This window comes from Clarias gariepinus, chromosome 22 (assembly GCF_024256425.1).
Source record: "Clarias gariepinus isolate MV-2021 ecotype Netherlands chromosome 22, CGAR_prim_01v2, whole genome shotgun sequence".
Taxonomy (NCBI): Eukaryota; Metazoa; Chordata; class Actinopteri; order Siluriformes; family Clariidae; genus Clarias; species Clarias gariepinus.
Genome location: NC_071121.1, coordinates 14,715,578 through 14,735,740, shown reverse-complemented (window position 1 = coordinate 14,735,740; position 20,163 = coordinate 14,715,578). Strand labels below are relative to the sequence as shown.

The 20,163-nt window shown below is 35.9% G+C and overlaps 1 protein-coding gene across 1 annotated transcript; it reads right to left on the bottom strand.

Annotated features, from left to right (window-relative positions):
* Window positions 1–905: 905 nt before the first annotated feature.
* Window positions 906–18,095, bottom strand: kif3b (kinesin family member 3B). Its single transcript, XM_053482876.1, has 9 exons — window positions 17,900–18,095; window positions 11,705–13,226; window positions 11,481–11,582; window positions 10,814–10,936; window positions 8,435–8,553; window positions 7,417–7,533; window positions 6,955–7,060; window positions 6,080–6,261; window positions 906–3,017 (listed from the first exon to the last, which is right to left on the bottom strand). The coding sequence occupies exons 2-9, from the start codon at window positions 13,127–13,129 to the stop codon at window positions 2,912–2,914; spliced, it is 2,280 nt and encodes a 759-aa protein (XP_053338851.1). The 5' UTR covers window positions 13,130–13,226; window positions 17,900–18,095; the 3' UTR covers window positions 906–2,911.
* Window positions 18,096–20,163: the final 2,068 nt, after the last annotated feature.

Below are 20,163 nucleotides of genomic sequence, written 5' to 3'. Positions count from 1 at the left end.
TTTGTTTCTCTATTGTTGGCAAAATACTTCTGGTGGAGCTGAGCCTTAAGACATCTGGTTTCCTTCTACCATCCAAAGACATGCAGAGTAGGCTAATTGGCATTTCCAAACTGTCCATAGTGTGTGCTTGAATGCCCTCCATCCAGGCTCCAGGTCTTGCACAGCCCAGCACAAGATAATATAAGTGCCATAGAAAATGAATGAATATATTTATGGGGTTTGTACAACTCCACCACATATGTTCTGAGCATGTACATAAATGTACATTTCCTCATTTAAGAAACTCTTAGAAAATGTGTAAATCTCTACCATCTTTATACAAAAGTATAGAAATAATACTGAATTATAAGAAATCACCTTTTTATAAGAATTATAAAAATATCATTTAACACTTAAGTTTTACATACCCTAAAATCACACATCAGTTGTCACTAGTGAATACCGAGTAATTTTAGGGGGGAAGGCATGGTGTAGCATTTGTTAGCACTATGGCCTTGCATCTTCAGGGTTAAGGGTCCAATTGTGTGTGCATGGATTTTGCCTTTTCTCCCCATGCTTGGTGAATTTCTGTTTCCAGACATGCAGAGTAGTCTAATTGCCATATCCAAACTGCGAGTGTGCAAACAAATCGAGTGTGCGATTGTGTGCCCTGCAATGGACTGGCACCCCGCTTCCCTGGCACCCCCCTGGTCTCGCGCAACTGAGTACAAGATAAGTGACATAGAAAATTAATTAATTAATTAATTTTATGGGGTTTGTACAACTTTACCAAATATGTTCTGAGTATGTAATGTATTAACCAACGAAGTGGAGAATAATACAGTAAACATTAATCCATAAATCAACTTTAACGAGATTACTTAATCATTAATAAATAAAACAATTTTAGACACAAAGGGTTTTTTAATTCATAATTAAAAAAACAATGCAGTTGTGGTCTAAAATGAAATACAAAAAAAAGCTGGGTTCAGGTTCAGGTTTTGATTTATACAACCAGATGAATTAAACAAGCATTACATATGAAGTGCATTTTCATTAGTGTTCTCCCTTTTAAACTTTTATAACCAAATGGCTTTCCTGTTCATTATTTCTATACCAATGTAACAACACACAACACAACATCGAGAAAAAGCTAAACATTGTAACAAGATGCATACAATTGAATAGAAATCCAAAGATATCACAGGAACAAGACAACATAAAATAGTCTCTTAAAATCATTAATGCAAAAATGTGTGTACACATTAAATAATACACAAGAAAAAAAGACTACATTCTATGGCAAAAAGACACAAAAGGTATCCAGAGTTGTAAATAAAACAGACAGGTTCAGTACGATAAGTTAGCATTTTAGATGTTGCTATATGACTATTAATCTTTTATATATGTATACACATACACACAGTATACATGGGTTTAATTAAACCCTACAGTAGCAGCAAGCAATGGTGTCACCCTTACTGGTAAGGCAGAAGGTGGGATAAGGAGGATATTGCAGTTTATCAGTTAGATTATAATTTTTTTTTTCATAAATAGGGAATCTTATAGTAAATAATGAAGGAACAAAACCTTACCATCTACAGATGCTCTGAAAGGAAAAGCACAGTGATGTTGCAAAGCAACTGTGATGGTTTGTTGCACTGGCGCTTGCATTTCTATTTTAATTTAAAGCAATCTGTTCGTTTCAAGGGACATTCGGAGCAATGAGTCAGACGCTTGATTTTCTGAGTAAAAAGAGAAGGTAAGGCGGCACGGTGGCATAGTGGTTAGCACTGTGGCTTTGCATCTCCAGGGTCCACCTGCCTCGGGTCAGTGTCCGTGCAGTTTGCATGTTCACATGCTTGATGGGTTTCCTACCAGAATCCAAAGACATGCAGTTTAATTGGTATTCCCGTTCCCAAATTGCCCGTTGATTGTGTGTGTGCTCTGCAATGTCCAGGGTGTGCCCTAAGTTTCCTAGGATAGCCTCCATGCCCCCCCAGCCCTATACAGAATAAGAGGTATAGAAGATGAATGAATGAAGGGTAGGTAAGGCACCTTAGGACCCTGATTATTAGGTGTGTCTTGACCTGTTTTAGCTCCCCACTCCAATCCTTCCAACTTGGGTGACCCAAAGGAACAGCATTACAGCTCTAATTAATATCAGTTCAATCCAGACCCACTCCTTTTTCCTTCCTTTCCTCACACCCTTGGCTCCTGGTGGTAAAAGGAATGGGAGGTAGGATGTAGGTGCTGTTGGAAACTGGACCTGTGGTGTAATGTGCTCTCTCTCTCTCACTAGATAACTCTACAGCGCGTATTTGGAGGCAAGCAGATGGCCTGCTGCCACCCAGTGAAATCCTTAAATGAGCCTTTCAATTTGTTAAACCTACAAAAAAAAAAAAAAACATATCTACCTACAGTAGATACAACCCAATATCTGTACATACAATGGAGTTGTCAACTATGGTCTAGATATCTGTGCCACTGCACTATAAGACCAGAAAGAGGATGTAGAATTTTACTCTCAGGTATCAGCAAGACCAGACATTTAAAAAAAAAAAAAAAAAAAAAAAAATCAGACAGAAACCAACATCTGAACATCAATGTCATGAAACCTGCTCACTCATCTCTTCAGCAAAGCTCTTTTTTTTTGATTGCACATTTAACTGTTGTAAACCATTCAGCAGCAGAACTTCAGCATTTAAAGTAGTCCTAATTATGCTTGCTAAAAGTTAAGAAAAAACACAGACATGGTTTTTGTTTTGTATCATTTGAATGAGAAGATGCATCACCTTGGCCTGCCTCCTCATAAATGTATACATTTCAAGTATACATTTTATAATTTGGAGATTAGCAATAACCTTCAGCCTGTAATCCCAGACCATGGCAAAAAACACACAGTCTGTTTATAGTAAGAAAGTCAAAAGTGTTATTTAGGCACAAGGCCACGAGACTGTGGGTAGAGGGAAGATCCTGAGCTGGACGGGCTGTGGGCTGACGTTGGGGTGCTCACCTTCTTGCCTGTTTTGGGACGACTGGGGAACCATAAAAAAAGGAAAGGTTTAAAATATATTATATATAACACAGACATACATACAAATATATGTAATTACATTCATACATACATGTACCACTTACCATTTCATCCACTTTAATAAGAACATATGTATACCTGTTTATTTACACAATTAGCTAATCATGGCAGCAACATATATGCACTATAAAATATAAAACATTTTGAGATTACAGTTAAGTTATAAGATATGGGTCAAAAGCTTTAGGTAATGTTTATATTAAACACTACAATTGGGGAAAATATGACTATCACTTCAACTATGCCATAGTTGTTGGTGCCAGAATGAATGGTTTGAGTATTTTAGAAAATTATAAATTTTTATAACTTTAGAGTTAGGGTAATTGGCATGTCAGGGGTAAAAGGGAAGCACATAAAGCAAAGCACAAATCATGCATAGTGAGCACTGTACAAGCCTCTGGAGGAAGTAAAATGATCTGGGTTTTCATGCATTAATTGGTCACCACAATCTGTGCTGTAATCAAATCTTAAGGCAACTGAATGAATTTTACACTTTTTTGTATTCGCCTTTCTGTTGTTTGATGTGAACATTAAAGTGAAGTTCATGACCTGAATCTGCACGACATACAGATGTTCCTGCACACATACATAAATAATGATGCAGGTTTAGGTAAGGCCATTCACTAATGTATTGTTTTTGAAGATGAAACCTCTGCTAGAGCGCTTATCTTAAATTCTGTCTATAAAATGTTAAAATGTTTTTGTTGTTTTTAAATGTTTTTTTTGTTTATTCTAGATTCATTACATGTAAGTGAAATATTTAAGTCTTTTTTGTTTGTTTGTTTTATTTTCAAAGATTACATTTTATGACTCAATCTAGTGTCTCAAAATAATAATCTAAAAAAAAAAAAATCTCAAAAATATTCTGAGGTGTTTCTCATCTTTCATGTTCCTTTCACACATAGTAATATCAGCAAACCAGTGAATGGTAGTTTTGGCACTATGGGCGGGAAAAAGGAAAAGTCTTGATGGAAAAGAAAATTAGGATCTCCATAAAGTCAATCAGCAGATGGAAGCATGAAGCGCTCTAAAAAATGGTAAAAGATATTGTTGACTTTGGCCTTGATAAAACACAGTATAGCCATGGGCAAAAGTTTTGAATACAACAAAAACATTCACTTTCGCAAAGCCTGCTGCTTCAGTGTTTTTAGATCAAATTGTCATGTGTTATTATGGTATAAAGTAAATCCGCTACATACAAACGTTCGAATTAAGAACATTCATGCTGGAAGATGAATCACGTGTCCAGTGTATATTGTTATGTATATTGTTATGTGTGTGCAGCATGCATCCCAGGACATCTAAAAGCAGGCATAAAAGCTGCGCGATGAAGCTGATACTGTTAAGTGCCAAGCAATAACGATAAAGAGAAAAGTGTAAATTGAGAGACTGGAGTAAGGTGAAAAGTGAAAACTTTTTTTGTTCTTTTAACATAAATCATTCAACCAACGATTCTAAACATCAAGGACAAGATCATGGAACATGTTATTTTTGTACTGTGTATAGCCAATTGTGTTAGTATCTTAGTACCTAGATAATGTTTGTTGGACTTACAAAGAAACAGGACTTATGATCGAGCTCTCAGAATGGACCTCGTTTGTATGTAGGGGACTTGTACTGAAGTATAATAACAGCCCATTTTTGCATAATCATGGGAGTTTGTCAAAATTTGTGGGCTTTTGTTTGTCCACCCACCTCTTGAGGATTGACGACAAGTTCTCAATAGGATTAAGGTCTGGGGAGTTTCCTGGCCGTGGACCCAAAATTTCGCTGTTTTGTTCCCCAAACCACATCTTTATCACTTTTGCCTTATGGCAAGGTGCTTCACATGCTGGAAAAGCCATTTTTCGTCACCAAACTGTTCTTGGATGGTTGGTAGAAGGGGCTCTCAGAGGATGTTTTTGTACCATATTTATGGCTGTGCTCTTAACCAAATTGTGTGTATCATTTTTCATAAATTAATAGTAAATTACTTAAACGGGAAATTAAATAAATACTTTTAAAAAATATAAATGTAAATAGAATATTTTTGCAATAAGGGATTTTAAAAATTTTCATGTAATACTTGAAATTCAAAACAACTTTTGAATTAAATTACAAAAAAAGGATAATGTGCAGTGAAGTGCACTGTATTCCCAAATCCAAGTTTTTAAAAAAGTGGCGTCAAATCATTATGGCTGCACACAGCATCAGAAATAAACAAAGTAAAACTCCACAACCTTAAATGAAATATACTGTACATACAAGTATTAGCTTCAGACTAATCAATATACCAACATTTAATACAGAAATCTAAAACACTTACCGTACAGTTCGCGGTTTGAGAATAAATATATATATATATATCATTTAAGTTAGCTGCCTAGCTTGTGGCTAACCAAACGCAAATGTGGGGGCAGCTAGTTTCCCACTTCCAGAAGTCTCAGAAAGCTCAGATGTAATTCCTTATTCCTGCTTATGAAGGAATACAGAATTACAGTTTAAATAAACTTATCATTACACCACTTGTGGCTGTCCTTATCTGCTATGAGTAGCATCTTAAGCAGCTACTTGTATAACTAACAATTCACTTTACTACACAAGTTGCAGCACCTTGTACAGAGGAAAATTACAAATATGTATGATCAGTACGTATGACCAAATAGAAGTTACAATTAATGATTTGTGTAAACACTTTTGTATGATCATCCATCTTATTATGCTTTTTCTGAGATGAATGCTGCAGTTGTTGTCTACAGCTGACAAGCACATCATGCATGACTCTGGATGCCAGAATACTTAGATACCATCAATTATGGTGCATAGTGGAATTTTAGCAGCTCCCTGGATATTGTATGTGATTTATGTTGTATATGTGAGGGACATCATAATAACACACAAAAATGCCTACTGACACCCTCTGGCAGCAATCAGTAAACGTTTTATCTGTAGCTTGCCTGAACAGGGGCAGACAAATAGAAAAATAAGGTCAAAGAATTGACAGCAAATACAAGGACTTTTTACCTTGTTTTTGTTTTTTTGTTAAATCCACCAAGGCCCAAAGCTGAAGCATCCACTTGGATGTCATCCTCCTCCCTGAGCGCATCTTCTAAAGCAGCAGCCACCTTTGGCGCAATCATGGGCTCCTCGTATTCTTTAGTGGTGCGTGTGGGCAAGTCAAGTTCCAGCATCAGAATATTCTCAGCCTGAAAGATAGGATAGGGCAGTAAGTAAAAAAACAACAAGACAGAGTGGTTCCTTATTTATTTCTGATTGTAAAGAAAAAATAAATAAATGCACTAAAGCTTTGTGTTACCTATTTGTATGCCTCAAATACACTTAAATATTCTTTAAACTGAAACAAAGCTATTGAAGAAACTTTTTTCAGACCTTACTCTGATCTTATGTATGATAATTCCCAATAAATCCTACAAACATTTAAGCGCTTGTTCTTGGGATATCATGCTAACAATAATATCGTAAAGAAAGATGTACAGCCCCAAAACATACTGACTCCACTGAATCTGCTACAATACGATTCAGTTTAGTAGTTGCCAATTAATGCGTGAACAACTTTGTACAAACCTGGCAGTGAGGCTTAACATTAATTTTCTGAACGATGATGGTAAAGAGTAGACAATCTTACGTTCCTTGCTAGTCTATAAACACAATAATTTAATACTTCTCCTCTCCTCATCTGTTCTTTTTTTTTTAAATCAATAAGTAATCTATCCTAAGTTGTAACAATCACATCTCAATTAATTTGAATAAAATTTTGATTGCTGCCACGATTCATTTAAATTGTTGCCTTTAAAATGGATTCTTTCAACATATGTATTCAGTTAAATACATCCTTAATGCAAGCACTGTGTGTGTGATGTATCCTGGTGTAGACACACCCTATATCTTGGATCAGGGCGCATCATCATGGCCATGCGTGCATGCAGAGCTATCGGCCTGGTGTATCCCACTGCAGACACTGGCCGTTTCATCATCTGCTGATCACTAAGGAATGGTAAGACAGAGGGAGGGGCAAAAGACAATAATGCTATTAATTATTAATTAATATTAGAATTTAAATGTTTTAAGGTACATTAATGCTATAACTACTGTTAATATTAGTAATGATACTGTGTATATATACATATATATATACATATATTTGTTATTCTCAAAGTGTCTTCATGCGTACATATACAAACAAAATTACAAGTTAAATTATTATTATTATAATAATTATAAATTATTATTAAAATAAGAGTACAAATAACTCCCTTAAAGATAACCAAAGTGAACTGTAATAATCTAAAGACTTGTCGTAATACAGCGGAGCTAGCATGCACATACACACGCTTACATACTCTTGAACACGAGCAATGGGTTTCATTTTCCAAGAGTCATCCTCCTCGTCAAAGGTGGCCCTCAAAATGATCTTATTCTTTTCCTCTAGGGGAATGAAGTTCTCAATGATCAAATGCCTGGTAAGAACAAGCCAGAGGTAAAATGCAACATGAGTCTTCTGCAACTGAAACAAGCAGAGCTATTAATGAACTGAAATCTTTAAACGTACTTAAACTGGCGAAAATAGGACCCAAGAAAGTGATGTTGAGTTTCTACAGTATGTGTGTGTGTGTGCGCATGTATCCGAGTCCAAGTCCCTCGATTTTAACAGCATAAGTAATAAAACAGTTGGTCAAAACAGGTTTCAATACATTTTTGTAAATATGCATACACATTTATATTTTCAGCAGATAAATAGAAACACATGTGCTAAATACAATTTCATGCTCTTTTATGTAGTGTCTGTAACCTTTGCAATAAAAAAAAGGTTTAATTGTGAATTCAATCGTCATTCAGATGAAACTTACCCAATTTAGATTTCACATGAAAAAAAACATAAGCCTGAATAAGTGTATTATTCTAAAATACAAAATTAAGATATTTTACAATATTTACATAACCATGTAAAATTTTGATTGTTAAGATAATCTAAATTTTACATGGTTACGAACATGACAGAGTTTTTGCCTTTTACTGAACAACAATGTATGCAACTATTTTTACAGAGCATATGTGTTACACCAATGTTAGTATCAATACTTAAAGAAATATGAATAATTTGCATTTAAAATTATTATAACGCTGATATAAATATATAAAACTCTCTCTCCAAAACAGCTTAAGTTAGCAACTTGAAATTTTTAGGGAAGCAAGGTTGGTCACCATAAAGTATAAACTTCAGAAAAAGCTTCTATGCCACACACATTTTCTGTATTAAAGAAAATAATTAGCACCAATACTGTTTTGGCCGAGAATTTTCTACCCTGCACTTTTACTGAAAAAAAATAAAAGAAAAATAAAAGAACAAAATCTTCGTACTTTAGTTTGAGTTCTCTGGTCAGTTCATTCTGTGTCTGCTCCAGCTCTTGTCTCTCTTTAATGTGTTCCTCCTGGGCATCATGGATCTCTACCTTCACTGCCTGCAGCTTGGCAAAGAGCTGAGAAAAACAAAGCATAGAGATCAGCACAAGAACTATTTGCATGCTTACAGGCAAAAATTTATCTCCCAGGTGTAGTCACAGATGAACGTAAAAAAAGATGCATAAGATTTTCTAGGGATGGCTGGCCTAAAAAAATAGTAAAAGTTGCAATTAAACCTAAAACAAGTGCTCACATACTTGATCTTATCTAAGTTTATATTCAATAGCAACAGTTGACAACACATTGAACCTGAATCTAATAATAATAATAATAATAATAAATAGGGATGCACCGAAATGAAAATTCTGGGCCGAAAACGAAACCGAAATTTTTGGATGCACTTGGCCGAAAACCGATACCGAAACCGAAAATGGCTTCATTAAAAAACATGTTTAAAATATTTTCTTTTTGTTTGTATTAAAAAAAACTACAAATTAATTAAGCAATCAAACTTTTATTGATAATAAATAACAGTAATAAGGATGTTTAACAATAACAAAACTAAATAAAATTTCTTTCTGTAACAAAATTGTGCAAAAAAAATGCTAGCTGTTTTTTTACTTCAATTTTAAATTACTGTACCAAACAACAGTGCACAAACAGAAGAAAAATAAATAAATCCAACCTCTTACTGTAAACAACATAACTATACACACTAAATTGGTCTGCTTTTAATTTAAGCAAAAGAAGCAGGTTTATCTTTATGAACAAAAGTTTTTCAGTTTTCTGGCTGAAGACACAGTTCCTCTTCTCATGAAGAACATACTGCACTGCATAAAATCACGCGGCTCAATGTGGTGTATTAGCCTACGAAATCCGATGTCCTCCACGACTGAAAACGGCTGGTCATCTAAAGCAATGAATTCCATTACTTTCTCTGTTATGTCACGTGCTTTAGCACGTGACCCCCTCTTGAAACTTTTGCAGAGCAAATGTTGCATATTGCAACTTTGCTGTCCTCATCTGAAACTCTGAAGTGCTTCCAAACCGCCGACATACTCCGTGTTTGATGCGTAATGACAGCGCGAACGAGACGGGAGGATGGGAGAGGCGTGGCGACAATTTCGGCTTTTATTTTCGGCGCTTATTTTCGGCGCTTTCTTACGTTTCGGCCGAAACCGATAATGCTATTTCGGCCGAAAATTTTCGGCGGCCGAAATTTCGGTGCATCCCTAAATAAATAAACCTCTTTAATAAATAAATAAAAAGTGTTAAACATGTTTAAAAACATGTTAAGTGTCAGAACACTTACATTATCTTATGCTCTGGAAATCATCTATCACAAAGCCTATTTTATAATAAACTTTGTTACTGTGTTAACTGTAATATCTCATGTAGCAGATAACGGATATGTTATCTGCTACATCAGATATTACTTGGAATTTAGGGCTGTAGCTATCGAATATTTTAGTAATCGAGTATTCTACTAAAAACTTAACTAATTAATCGATTAATCGGGTAAAATGTACTTTTGCTTAATTAAACAGCAATGTAAAATATATAAGAGAAACAAATATTAATTAATTGGTTTTCTTTTTAGAAAAATCTACTTTTATTTTTTAAATGCATACAGCATTTTATCAAAAATAAACATTGTCATTATTCACAATACAAGGAATAGCTTAAAGTTGACTGAGAGGAATTAGGTGCATTACAGTGTCATAAAATTTCTCAGATGCAAAAACTAAAAGGTATTTCAAATGACTAAGTATCGAAAAAAAACTAAGGGAACATTAAAACAAATAATTATACAAAAACACTTAATTGTGAAACTTAAGTTTCAGAACTAAAAGTTTCAAAATCTACAGCTCAGGTATAAGCTCCCTTTCATTTTGTAGCCCGCAACAGAACACTCCATCAAATCAATCGAGGAATCGTTTCAGCCCTAATGTAATTCATTAGTGTTAAATTCCCAGTCACTGAGTGTGGAGAAAGACTTGAAAGACAAGTCCCTTAAACTATGAAAATATATCCCTTTCTCTGGCTGCAGCTTGCTGTAACTTTATTATTGTGCACAGGATGCACCATTCTTAGCACAGCTGTGCAAATGATACGACACTGTGTGTGGCACTGGGACAAGTGCATCAGGTTCATTACACTACCAACAAGAAAGATGTGTCTAATAAAGATGCCCCTAATTAGCCAAAATTAATAAAAAAAAAAAAAACTCTCTTACCTACACCAGATCACTATATTGTCAGTGTCCATCCTGTGGTTGAGATTACTGCAGCACCCAAGCAATGTATTTCATCAGCTGAAAAATATTTCTTGCCATACCTTTTTAAGTTTCTTTGTCTTTATGTCAACTTCCTGCTGCAATGAGCTGTATGTCTCCTTCAGCTCAAGTGTCTCTTCATCACGGCACTCCACTGCTTGCTGCATTTCCCGTTCGCGCCTTTTCTACTCCCACAAGAATACAAACACCAAAAATATAAACATATATGGGTTCAGTAGGCAAGATATGTTTTTATCCCAAATCATCGTGCACATATAACTCCTATTTATAAACTCCTATGTAAACATACAGTAGCTTTTTTGCTATAAATAAAATCACTACCATTCATTATATAAAAATCCTTGCTACTGTAACGAAGAGAGATTTAAAGAAACACACAAATTACAGTAATGAATAAATAATTAATAAGCTCTATTGCTCACACTATACAATCAGGTAGACAAGGTTTTTAAAAAAGAACACAATTTTCATATTTTGCCTTGCACACAACCAGCGGATTTGAAATAAAGCAATCAAGATCTAACTGAAGACGGTCATGTCTAAACCAAAACAAAAAAAATGCATTAGATGTTTTTATTGACATTTTTTAAAAAGTCCCTCCATTTTCACAGCTCAAAAGTTATTGAACAAACCAATTATTAGAAGTATGAGGATCACTAATGGATAAATATCCTTTTAAGGATTATTACTTTCATATAGTGGCTTTACCTGTTCAGCAATTTCTTGCCTTTTCTGCTCCAAAATTCTCTGCTGCTCATTAGTGTGGTCAACAATGTTCTTCCCTCCAACCAACAGCTTGCTCTCCATAGCCTTAGGATAAGGCAGAACAAATGTTATGAGTATAAAACCCCAGGTTCTTTACTACTTGATGTTTCTACCAAAGTAAAGCCTGTAAAGTAGCATTACAAGATCAGCTGCCCCTTTCAAGTTACCTTGACTTTAGCTGCCAACATTTCAGATGCCTCCTTTTCCCGACAGAGGTCATCCATCTTCTTCTCTTTCTCCAAAAGCAGCCGCTGTTTCTCCTCTGCCACCAGACTGTGATCCTCCATGATTGCTTTCTTCTCTTTCTCAAGGTTTTCCTGCTGCTCCCGCCAATAATCATCAGTGTTATTTTTATTCCCATCTGCCCCTTCTTCATCATCATCATCATCATCGTCTTCATCTTCATCATCATCCAATTCCTCCCCTCCCTCCCCAACTCTCTTCTTCCGCCTTTTCTTCTTCTTTTTCCCTGATCGTTTCTCCAACTGCTGCTTCAAACGAGCAATTTCCTCCTGAAACTCCCGCAGAAGGGCATCCTTGGGGTCCTCGTTAATGCGTGGTTTGTTCTTTATGTTTTTGGCACGGTTTGAATAACGTAGCGTAGTAAGAGTCTCCTCTACATTGTAGGAGGCAGGGCCAATGTTGGCCACCATGACAGTTCGGGCATTACCTCCCAAAGAGTCCTGGAGGAGACGGGTAAGCTTAGAATCTCTGTATGGAATGTGGGTGCTTTTCCCATCCACTAATGCAGAAATGACATTACCCAAAGCAGACAGGGAGAGATTGATTTTGGTTGCCTCCTTTAGTCGTTCTCCTTGCGCACCGGTTTTTGTTTGCCTTTCGCTTCCTGCCAAGTCAACCAAGTTGAGTTTTCCAACACGGATATGGTTCTCCCCATCTGGACCCAACTCGCTGCATTCAACAGTGATAACAAATATTGCATGTGAACGAGAACTATGTTCATTCATGTTGGTTGAGCCAACTGACCGATTCTGGTTTCCTACATTCATGACATGTTCAATCTCCCTGACACTTTTAGTGACAAATGAAGAAAGGTCTTTGACATAAACACCTGTGTCAGGTCTCTCTTTTAGCTCGAGGCGACGAGACTGGTCCTTTGATAACAGGTCCCTGATCTCCTCCTGGTAGATCTCCAAATATGATGCCCTGACCAGATACTGCTGGTTCTGTGATCGTGAGATGTGTGTGAAAATGTGCTCAAATGAGTTAGGAATAACCCCTCTTTTTTCTGGGTCATGGCGTACCCCTTCCATTGTGTACGTCTTTCCGGTACCTGTCTGTCCATAGGCAAAGATGGTGCCATTGAAGCCCAGCAATACTGAGTCCACCAGTGGCCTAAAGGTCTCATCGTAGAGGTCAACCTGCTTTGAGTTCCAGTCATAGACCGAGTCAAAAGTGAAAACTTTGGGATGTTCATGAGTGAACCCACTTCTTGGATTACGCACTAGGATCTGGCCCAGCTTTACATCCATAGACACCACCCTCTCAAAGTTTGCAGCACGCTCCTTTTCATTCATAGGGCGACACCGTACCACCACTTTCACGGACTCGGAGCTCTTGCTTCTGGACATGATTGCTCTTAATTGCAACGTGCTGCACTTGCTGACATCAGTTTGTTTGTTTGCTTGCAATGTTGCTTTACAGTGATTGCACTGCCAGCATCAGAACCTGCAATAAGAACAGAAAATGCTTAAAAACGGTTGCTTTACTAAATGCAGTAGCCTAAAAAGCAGCAGGCTACACACACACAATCTTATGATTAAGTTTAAGAACCAGAGTGTTGCGATTTCTTAATCGCAACGCAACATTTGTGAAACAAATAAATCAATTAATGATTACAAAAAAAAAAGGCAAATGCAACCAAATTCACAATTTGTGACATTAAACAAACTTTTATGACAGAGTTTAGGTTTCTTACAAACTGTATTTTTAATACAACTGCAGAAAGCATTATACCTGAGACTTGAATGGGCATGAGTTTGTCATTTTTGAAATAAATGATTTTTGATGAACTGGCATTATGGATGTGACATGTCTGAATCAGTCCTCTACAAACTTAAAAAACTTATATAATAATTAACATATAAAAAAATATAAAATTTAAACATAAGACATTTGAAATAGTAATTATGAAAGACCAACCACCTTACTACCTAATTTTATTCATAAGCAATTACAAATATATGCCATACTATATTGGATATTATTCTCACTTAATATCTTGCACATATATTTCATGATATTTACTGGACTATTTTTTTTACTATTTAGTTTAATAAAAGTGAAACAGTTTATGTCCCAATAACACTGAAATACAATTGCTCTCCAGATCATATAGCAGCAATTACAGCCCAAGTATTGAGATTGTAACTACACATGAAAAAAAAATTGTACTACACATAAATCATGTAGCGTATTCTCCATATTTTCTGGCTGCCAGTATGACTTACATGTGTGAATTTCTTTGCCACTAGATGGCCTTCTTGTCACTTGGCATTCCTGTCACTCGACAAAAAGGCAAAACTTGACATGCACACAAAATTATAACTCTCATCATGAGACATCACACTTCATAATGGAATTAACCTGCTCAAAGAATCAAAGCCTGCAAATGTGTTCCTGCTATATTCCCTGCTATAATCGGGATGACCGAGTTACTTCAGCCAGTCGATATTGCAGTTAATTGGAGTTTTAACCCTTTAAGACCTGCCATAAAAGGGCACCGCCAGAGTGTATCTTAATGTTTTTACACTCTATAGTGTCAGTCAATGCACATCAATGCAGTGCTTACACTCTCACCTTCAAGAGCATAAGTAATAAATGACAAGTATATACCATATTTTATATATACTCATTTGTATAAACAGTGTGTTAGGTGCATTATTTCACCAGTGAACAAACAAGCACAAAATGAACAAACATGAAACAATGGAGCTGTAAAATAAGTCAAGATACTTCATGTCAATATATTCTTATAATGACTAAACTAAAAGGAAGTTACCAATATACAAAACACACGAACACGGGCAATCTGCAGCAGATGAGCAGCAGGACAAATCATCGTCCTGCTCAGCGAGTGTTACTGCAGGACCGTCTCACACGCCAATGTTTATGTGAGGACAGTGTAAAAGTGTAAGTGTGTGTGAGACAAAGCACAATCCTGCAGTCATAAACAGAGCAAAAAATAATCGCTATGAATTAGCAGCTAGAAAATAGCAGAGAGAGCATGATGAGACAAATCTTGTGTGGTTCATGACATTACTGCACACGAGATTTGTCTTCTTGCACTTTCTCTGGTGCTACATTGCTACTAATCCATAGCGTTTATTCTTTGCTCTCTTTATGACTGCAGTCTTGTGCATTTACACTTTCTCTCACACACACAGGCATACAAAAATGAGTTCAATGGATTCACTGATGGAGATGAAGAGAGAGCCTTATTTTCTTAATGCGCTATTGCTTATTGTTATGCCTACCCTATATGCTCTGTATAGAATAATTTTAACTTTAATAGCTAACTATATCCATTATGATGTTTCTCGCTTACTTAAAAAGCGATTATAAATACTGAAATTACCAAAATTTCCTGTTCAACTGGTATGACATATAGTCTGGTAAATACAGTACCACTGAATATAAAAAATTGAAGCTGGTTGAGAAATGTAAACATAATAGTGCTTTGCAGCTGTCATTCTTATTGTTTTCTTTTAGATACAAGACATTGTTTAATCCTTTTTAAATAATACTCTTAAAGGGAGATCATTCAACCCAGAACCACATTAGCTTTAAAAACAGCAGCTGAAAATGCAGGTGCACCATTACTTTATGGTAATCTGTATGATATCATCCATAACTAAGTCCTGCCTTTGTCCACTAGGATTGGCACGCCTGTGAAGACCTAACCATTTTTGGGTGAGCCCAAATTGTTGTAACCAATTATAATGCAAAGGGCAGGGTCATTTTTAACACTTTAATGCATATATTAATAAAAAATGAACCCACTGCTGTCACCTGTACGTTAAAACACTTAAATATTTTTAATGCCATCGTTATTTTTAAAAGAAAATAACAATAAATCTTAGACCAATCTCTGACCTACCACAATCTCATCTTATTCTCAAATTCTTATTGATCAGTACTGAACAATACTCTAATCCTAAACTTATGGTCTGAATTTGATTTCCATTCAAGATCGTCCGGGACGATCAGTAATAAGCAAATTACGATTTTAAACTTGCTTATAATTTACAAGCAATGTCCATTATCTTTTAAGACAGTCTGAGACAAAATACATTCAAACTGAAAAAAATGTCATTGTTTGACTGAAATCAGATCCTTGAAATATAGCAACTCTTACTTCAAAGTTACCTACTGTACATTCAAGTGTCAGAAAAATTCAAAATACATTCCAAATTAGTGCAAAAGAAATGGCACTGTTTGTCTGCAAATTGTTGCGTGTGTGCCTAAACAGCTCCACCTTTTAACATTAAAAAGTTTACAGGCGTTTTAAAAAAGAGAAAGTGAAAAAATCTTTTTTGACTGATTTTCATACCTTGACGAACTAAATTTGCAAAATGTATTTTTAATCAACTTAATGAACTGATTAAACATTCTGACATTAAAGGACAACATAAGACATTGTATTTTCGAAAAGATTTTAAAATAAACGTAACATATTAGCTGTTCACAAAGTGTCGAACATTATGTGGAAAATGTCAGCCACGCCATTTCTCCTTCTTTTCAAAGAACACTGAAACTTGTGCTATCGTGGCTCACAACAATGAGCTGCACATTGCATGACCATGAGGAAGTTGCATGATCTAAATGCACTTCCAGCACTGAAAATACCTTGCAGTCCACCTGCTACAAGGTTTATTCATGGACAAGATGGGGGGGAAACGCAGTGTTCGGGTTGCACCCCATCCTTCAAGCATGAAGAAAGCATGATGGATTTCAACAGCTGATCCGGGAGGACCGAAGGAGGGGATTGGTAATGGTATTCTGAAAGAGTGGGATTTTTTTATCTCGATTTTAATTAACAGATAAATTAAAAGACGCGACATGTAAACACCACAAGAACAGGCAAAACACTCAGCAGCCTAGTCTGAGAAATGGCACAGTCTGACTTTATTGAGCTGCCTAAACCTTGACACAAAAAAGGCGTGGCCGCTGGGTGGAGTCACTGACCTTTTCTTTGCACATTTGCATCGTGACAGACATCCTTATCCATAGGGGATGTGATATACACTGAGGGACAGGGGACGCAAAAGTCTTGCCTTTCAGTTCCCTCAGGACAGAACGGAAACAAAGACTGTTAGCTATATCGTTTATTTTGAACCGGCGCCTGTTAGCCGACTATTAATTATACTCTGTGACGTTGAAAATCACACGGCCGCTGAATATCAACGTTGCCATGACAATAGAAAACTATAACGTGGAACCGAAGAAACTATTATGTTTATCGTTAATCTCGGGATAGCTGTAGTGATCTTTAAATAGAGTACATAGTTAGCAGTTTATTGATGAGTATAACATGCTTTTATTTTAAAGTAAGAAAACATGCACTTTGTTACATGTTATTGTTGCTAATTTGCTAATGTGGGGTGTGGGCTGGGTCCGGATTAACTGCTCTAATCAATTACTGAACGACTTCACATCAAATAAAAAAAAACAATACTGTACTTTCTATTCATGTGAAAATTTAAATACATTTAAGTTAACCTAAATTTGCTCAGGTTACGGTTATAACGAGTCTTTTTAGGGATCATACTAACCCTAAGACAACTGCAGCTACACACTAACAGCTACAGTATTAGCTAATGAACAGGTACACATTGAAGTCACAGTCTACCTCAAGGCAACAACACTATCGACAACCATTACGGTCAATTTATCTAATTTAATTTAGTACTGGTCAAAACTGCCAATCATATATAAGGCTAGGCTAACACACAATCTTTTTTTAGGAACATTAAAAGCTGATATAAGCCTAGTGAGTTAGCTATTAGCTGCTGTCTAACATTTTATGACCATTACCACTGGACTGATAAGGGTTGTTATAAACCTTGGATACACTGTGCACGGTTAATCTAGCTAACAAAAATGCATATAACGGTTTACAAATAGGGGCTAACCGACAAGCTAGCTAACTGAATCAGGACACGGCTCCCGGCAACCTCCCTCTACAGACAGCGGCCTAGCAACGCCAAACATTGACTGGTTTACGACCACAGCAGTTAGCCTAGCGAGCTAGCTCCATCCTCTATACACAACAGCTTGTATTGCTATGTTACGTTGTTTTCATTAAAATACCACTTAAGCACGCAAAGTTAGATATCTACCTGCGCGGCCTGTCCGTCGGCCATTTGTGCAGGCTGTAGCATGACCGCTACTCCGTGTGCTGGAGAGAATAAGTGTGTGTAATGTGTTGCGGTGGATACAGTGTTTGGATTAGTTATGTATCGTTTTAAGGAGAGTCGGCTCTTTGAATCGGATCCTTTTAAGAACCGACTTCCTTGCTGACGATGTACTGTTTATAGTCTGTAAAATGACCCGAAAGGTAAGTCAGCCTACATGACATGTGTTTAAATTTGGCATTCCCAGCTTTGTGTTAATTTACTGTGTTTACACCCACTATACCCCTTTCATCTTATAAAATGCTCTATACAAAAATTAATTAAATATAATACAATTAAAATAAATGAATAGGTGGCAATAAATACTGGTTGTCACTGTAGCCTCGCACCTCCAGGGGTTCAATTCCTGTTCTCCCCATGCTTGGTGGGTTTCCTTCTGGTACTCCTGTTTCCTCCCACAATCCAAAGACATGCAGGTCAGGTTAATTAACTTTTCCAAATTATCTGTAGTATGGGTGCACCCTGTAATGAATTGGCACCCTGTCCTAGGTGTACCCAGCCTTGTGCCCTAAGCCTTCGTGGATAGGCTCCAGACCCACTGCACACAGAATAAGTAGTATAGAAGATGAATGAATGAAAAAAATAAATAAACCGGTCAATTTGTTATGCAGAATTACTTGCACTCACCTGATAACAAACCTGCTGCTTTGTGTACCTCAAGGTGTACCTACCATTTTAAGGTGGCCCTAAAATACATGTTTAGGGTTGTTTATTTCTAATATTGTTACTTCAACTTAGTTACATCCATTTTTAAAATAGATCCATTGCTAAATCATGATCAGAACACAAGGGTCATTGATCAAGGTCTGCAGAAATGTATGTTATTAGTAAAGCACAGATACAACAAGCAAAAAAAAAAAAAAAATATATATATATATATATATATATATATATATACAGGGATGCTTAGGACTTGCCATTGCCTTTAAAAACCTTAATAAATTGTATACAATTGAATTTGTTGCTATTTTGTTAATTAGTACAAATTATTACAATTTTATGAAAGAATTTCAGCTAAACAACAATTACTGGTCAAAATATATAAAAAATAAAAAAAAAACCCTGGGGAAAAATGTACAGTATATGAGAAATCTGGGTACTGTAAGCACAAATACATACAATGCAACTAAATAGTATAACAATCTGCAAATGCATGCACTGCCTTACATACATCCATTTTCATGATTATGAAACATCAACCTAAACTTCGGTGACAGATGGAGTTTTATTTTTTTCACACTAAATGGCTTATGATGACTTATAAACTCATTAATATATAACAGTTTTTTAATTGCAAATACAGGTTTTTAATTTCTTCTTCTAATTCCTTCTTCTTTGGTAGCCGCTTTGTCCTGGTCAGGGTCATGGTGGATTCAAAGCTTTTTTACCAATTAGTTGCAGAAGACCATATATGAATTAATTCTAGGGCAATTTATCCTCCTGATGCATGAACTCTGTATACTATTGCACACAATGCAATTTCTTCCCATGCTTCTCTTTATTAGCACATGATAACTAAAAGTTGTCTTTGTAGTGTAATATTTTCAAATAGAAAGAAGTTTGGCAAAATAATGATACCTGATATATCACAGAAACAGAACATCGTTTCATGTCAACAAGTACATACCTATATAATAATTATAACATTCCTCATACGAGGATCTTTATAGGAAGTAAATATAGGCAATTGATCTAAAGAATCTTATAGTTGGAAGAATATGTCATGTCCTCATATAAAGACATTCAGCTTTCAAAATGTTAATGTAGACAATCCTATAACTAGTGTATTTTGGTATAGGTGAGACCATGCACAGGAAGAACGTGCACAAATACCCCATACATGCACAAACACTGACAACTAAGAATCTTTTTTTTTTATGTTGGTATGTGTTGGTTGACATGTAAAATGCAATTTATTATCAGTCAGCTTTATAAAAAGATACACCTAAAGAGTGTATATGCAAATGTTTGACATAAAAGATCTTTGCATTGCTTATTGGTGTGTTCAGTTTCGTTATTAAGCACAAACCAAGTGACTAATTTGGGTTCGTCACTTCACTATAATTAGCATCTAGAGGATTATTTACTGCCCCTGTGGTGTGTTGTTAGTTGTCTTATTGACAAGCGAACCACCAACAGACATTAACAAGTTTCTAGTTCACTTTGTACACTTTAACTTGTACAGTTCT

Excerpts from the sequence above, each read along its gene's own strand:
- kif3b (XM_053482876.1), bottom strand. The coding sequence starts at position 13,129 with ATGTCCAGAAGCAAGAGCTCCGAGTCCGTGAAAGTGGTGGTACGGTGT. Across the intron at positions 11,583-11,704 it reads TGTTGGCAGCTAAAGTCAAG|GCTATGGAGAGCAAGCTGTT; the intron begins GTAACTTGAAAG and ends CCTTATCCTAAG. Across the intron at positions 7,061-7,416 it reads CCCATTGCTCGTGTTCAAGA|TGATCAGCAGATGATGAAAC; the intron begins GTATGTAAGCGT and ends ACCATTCCTTAG.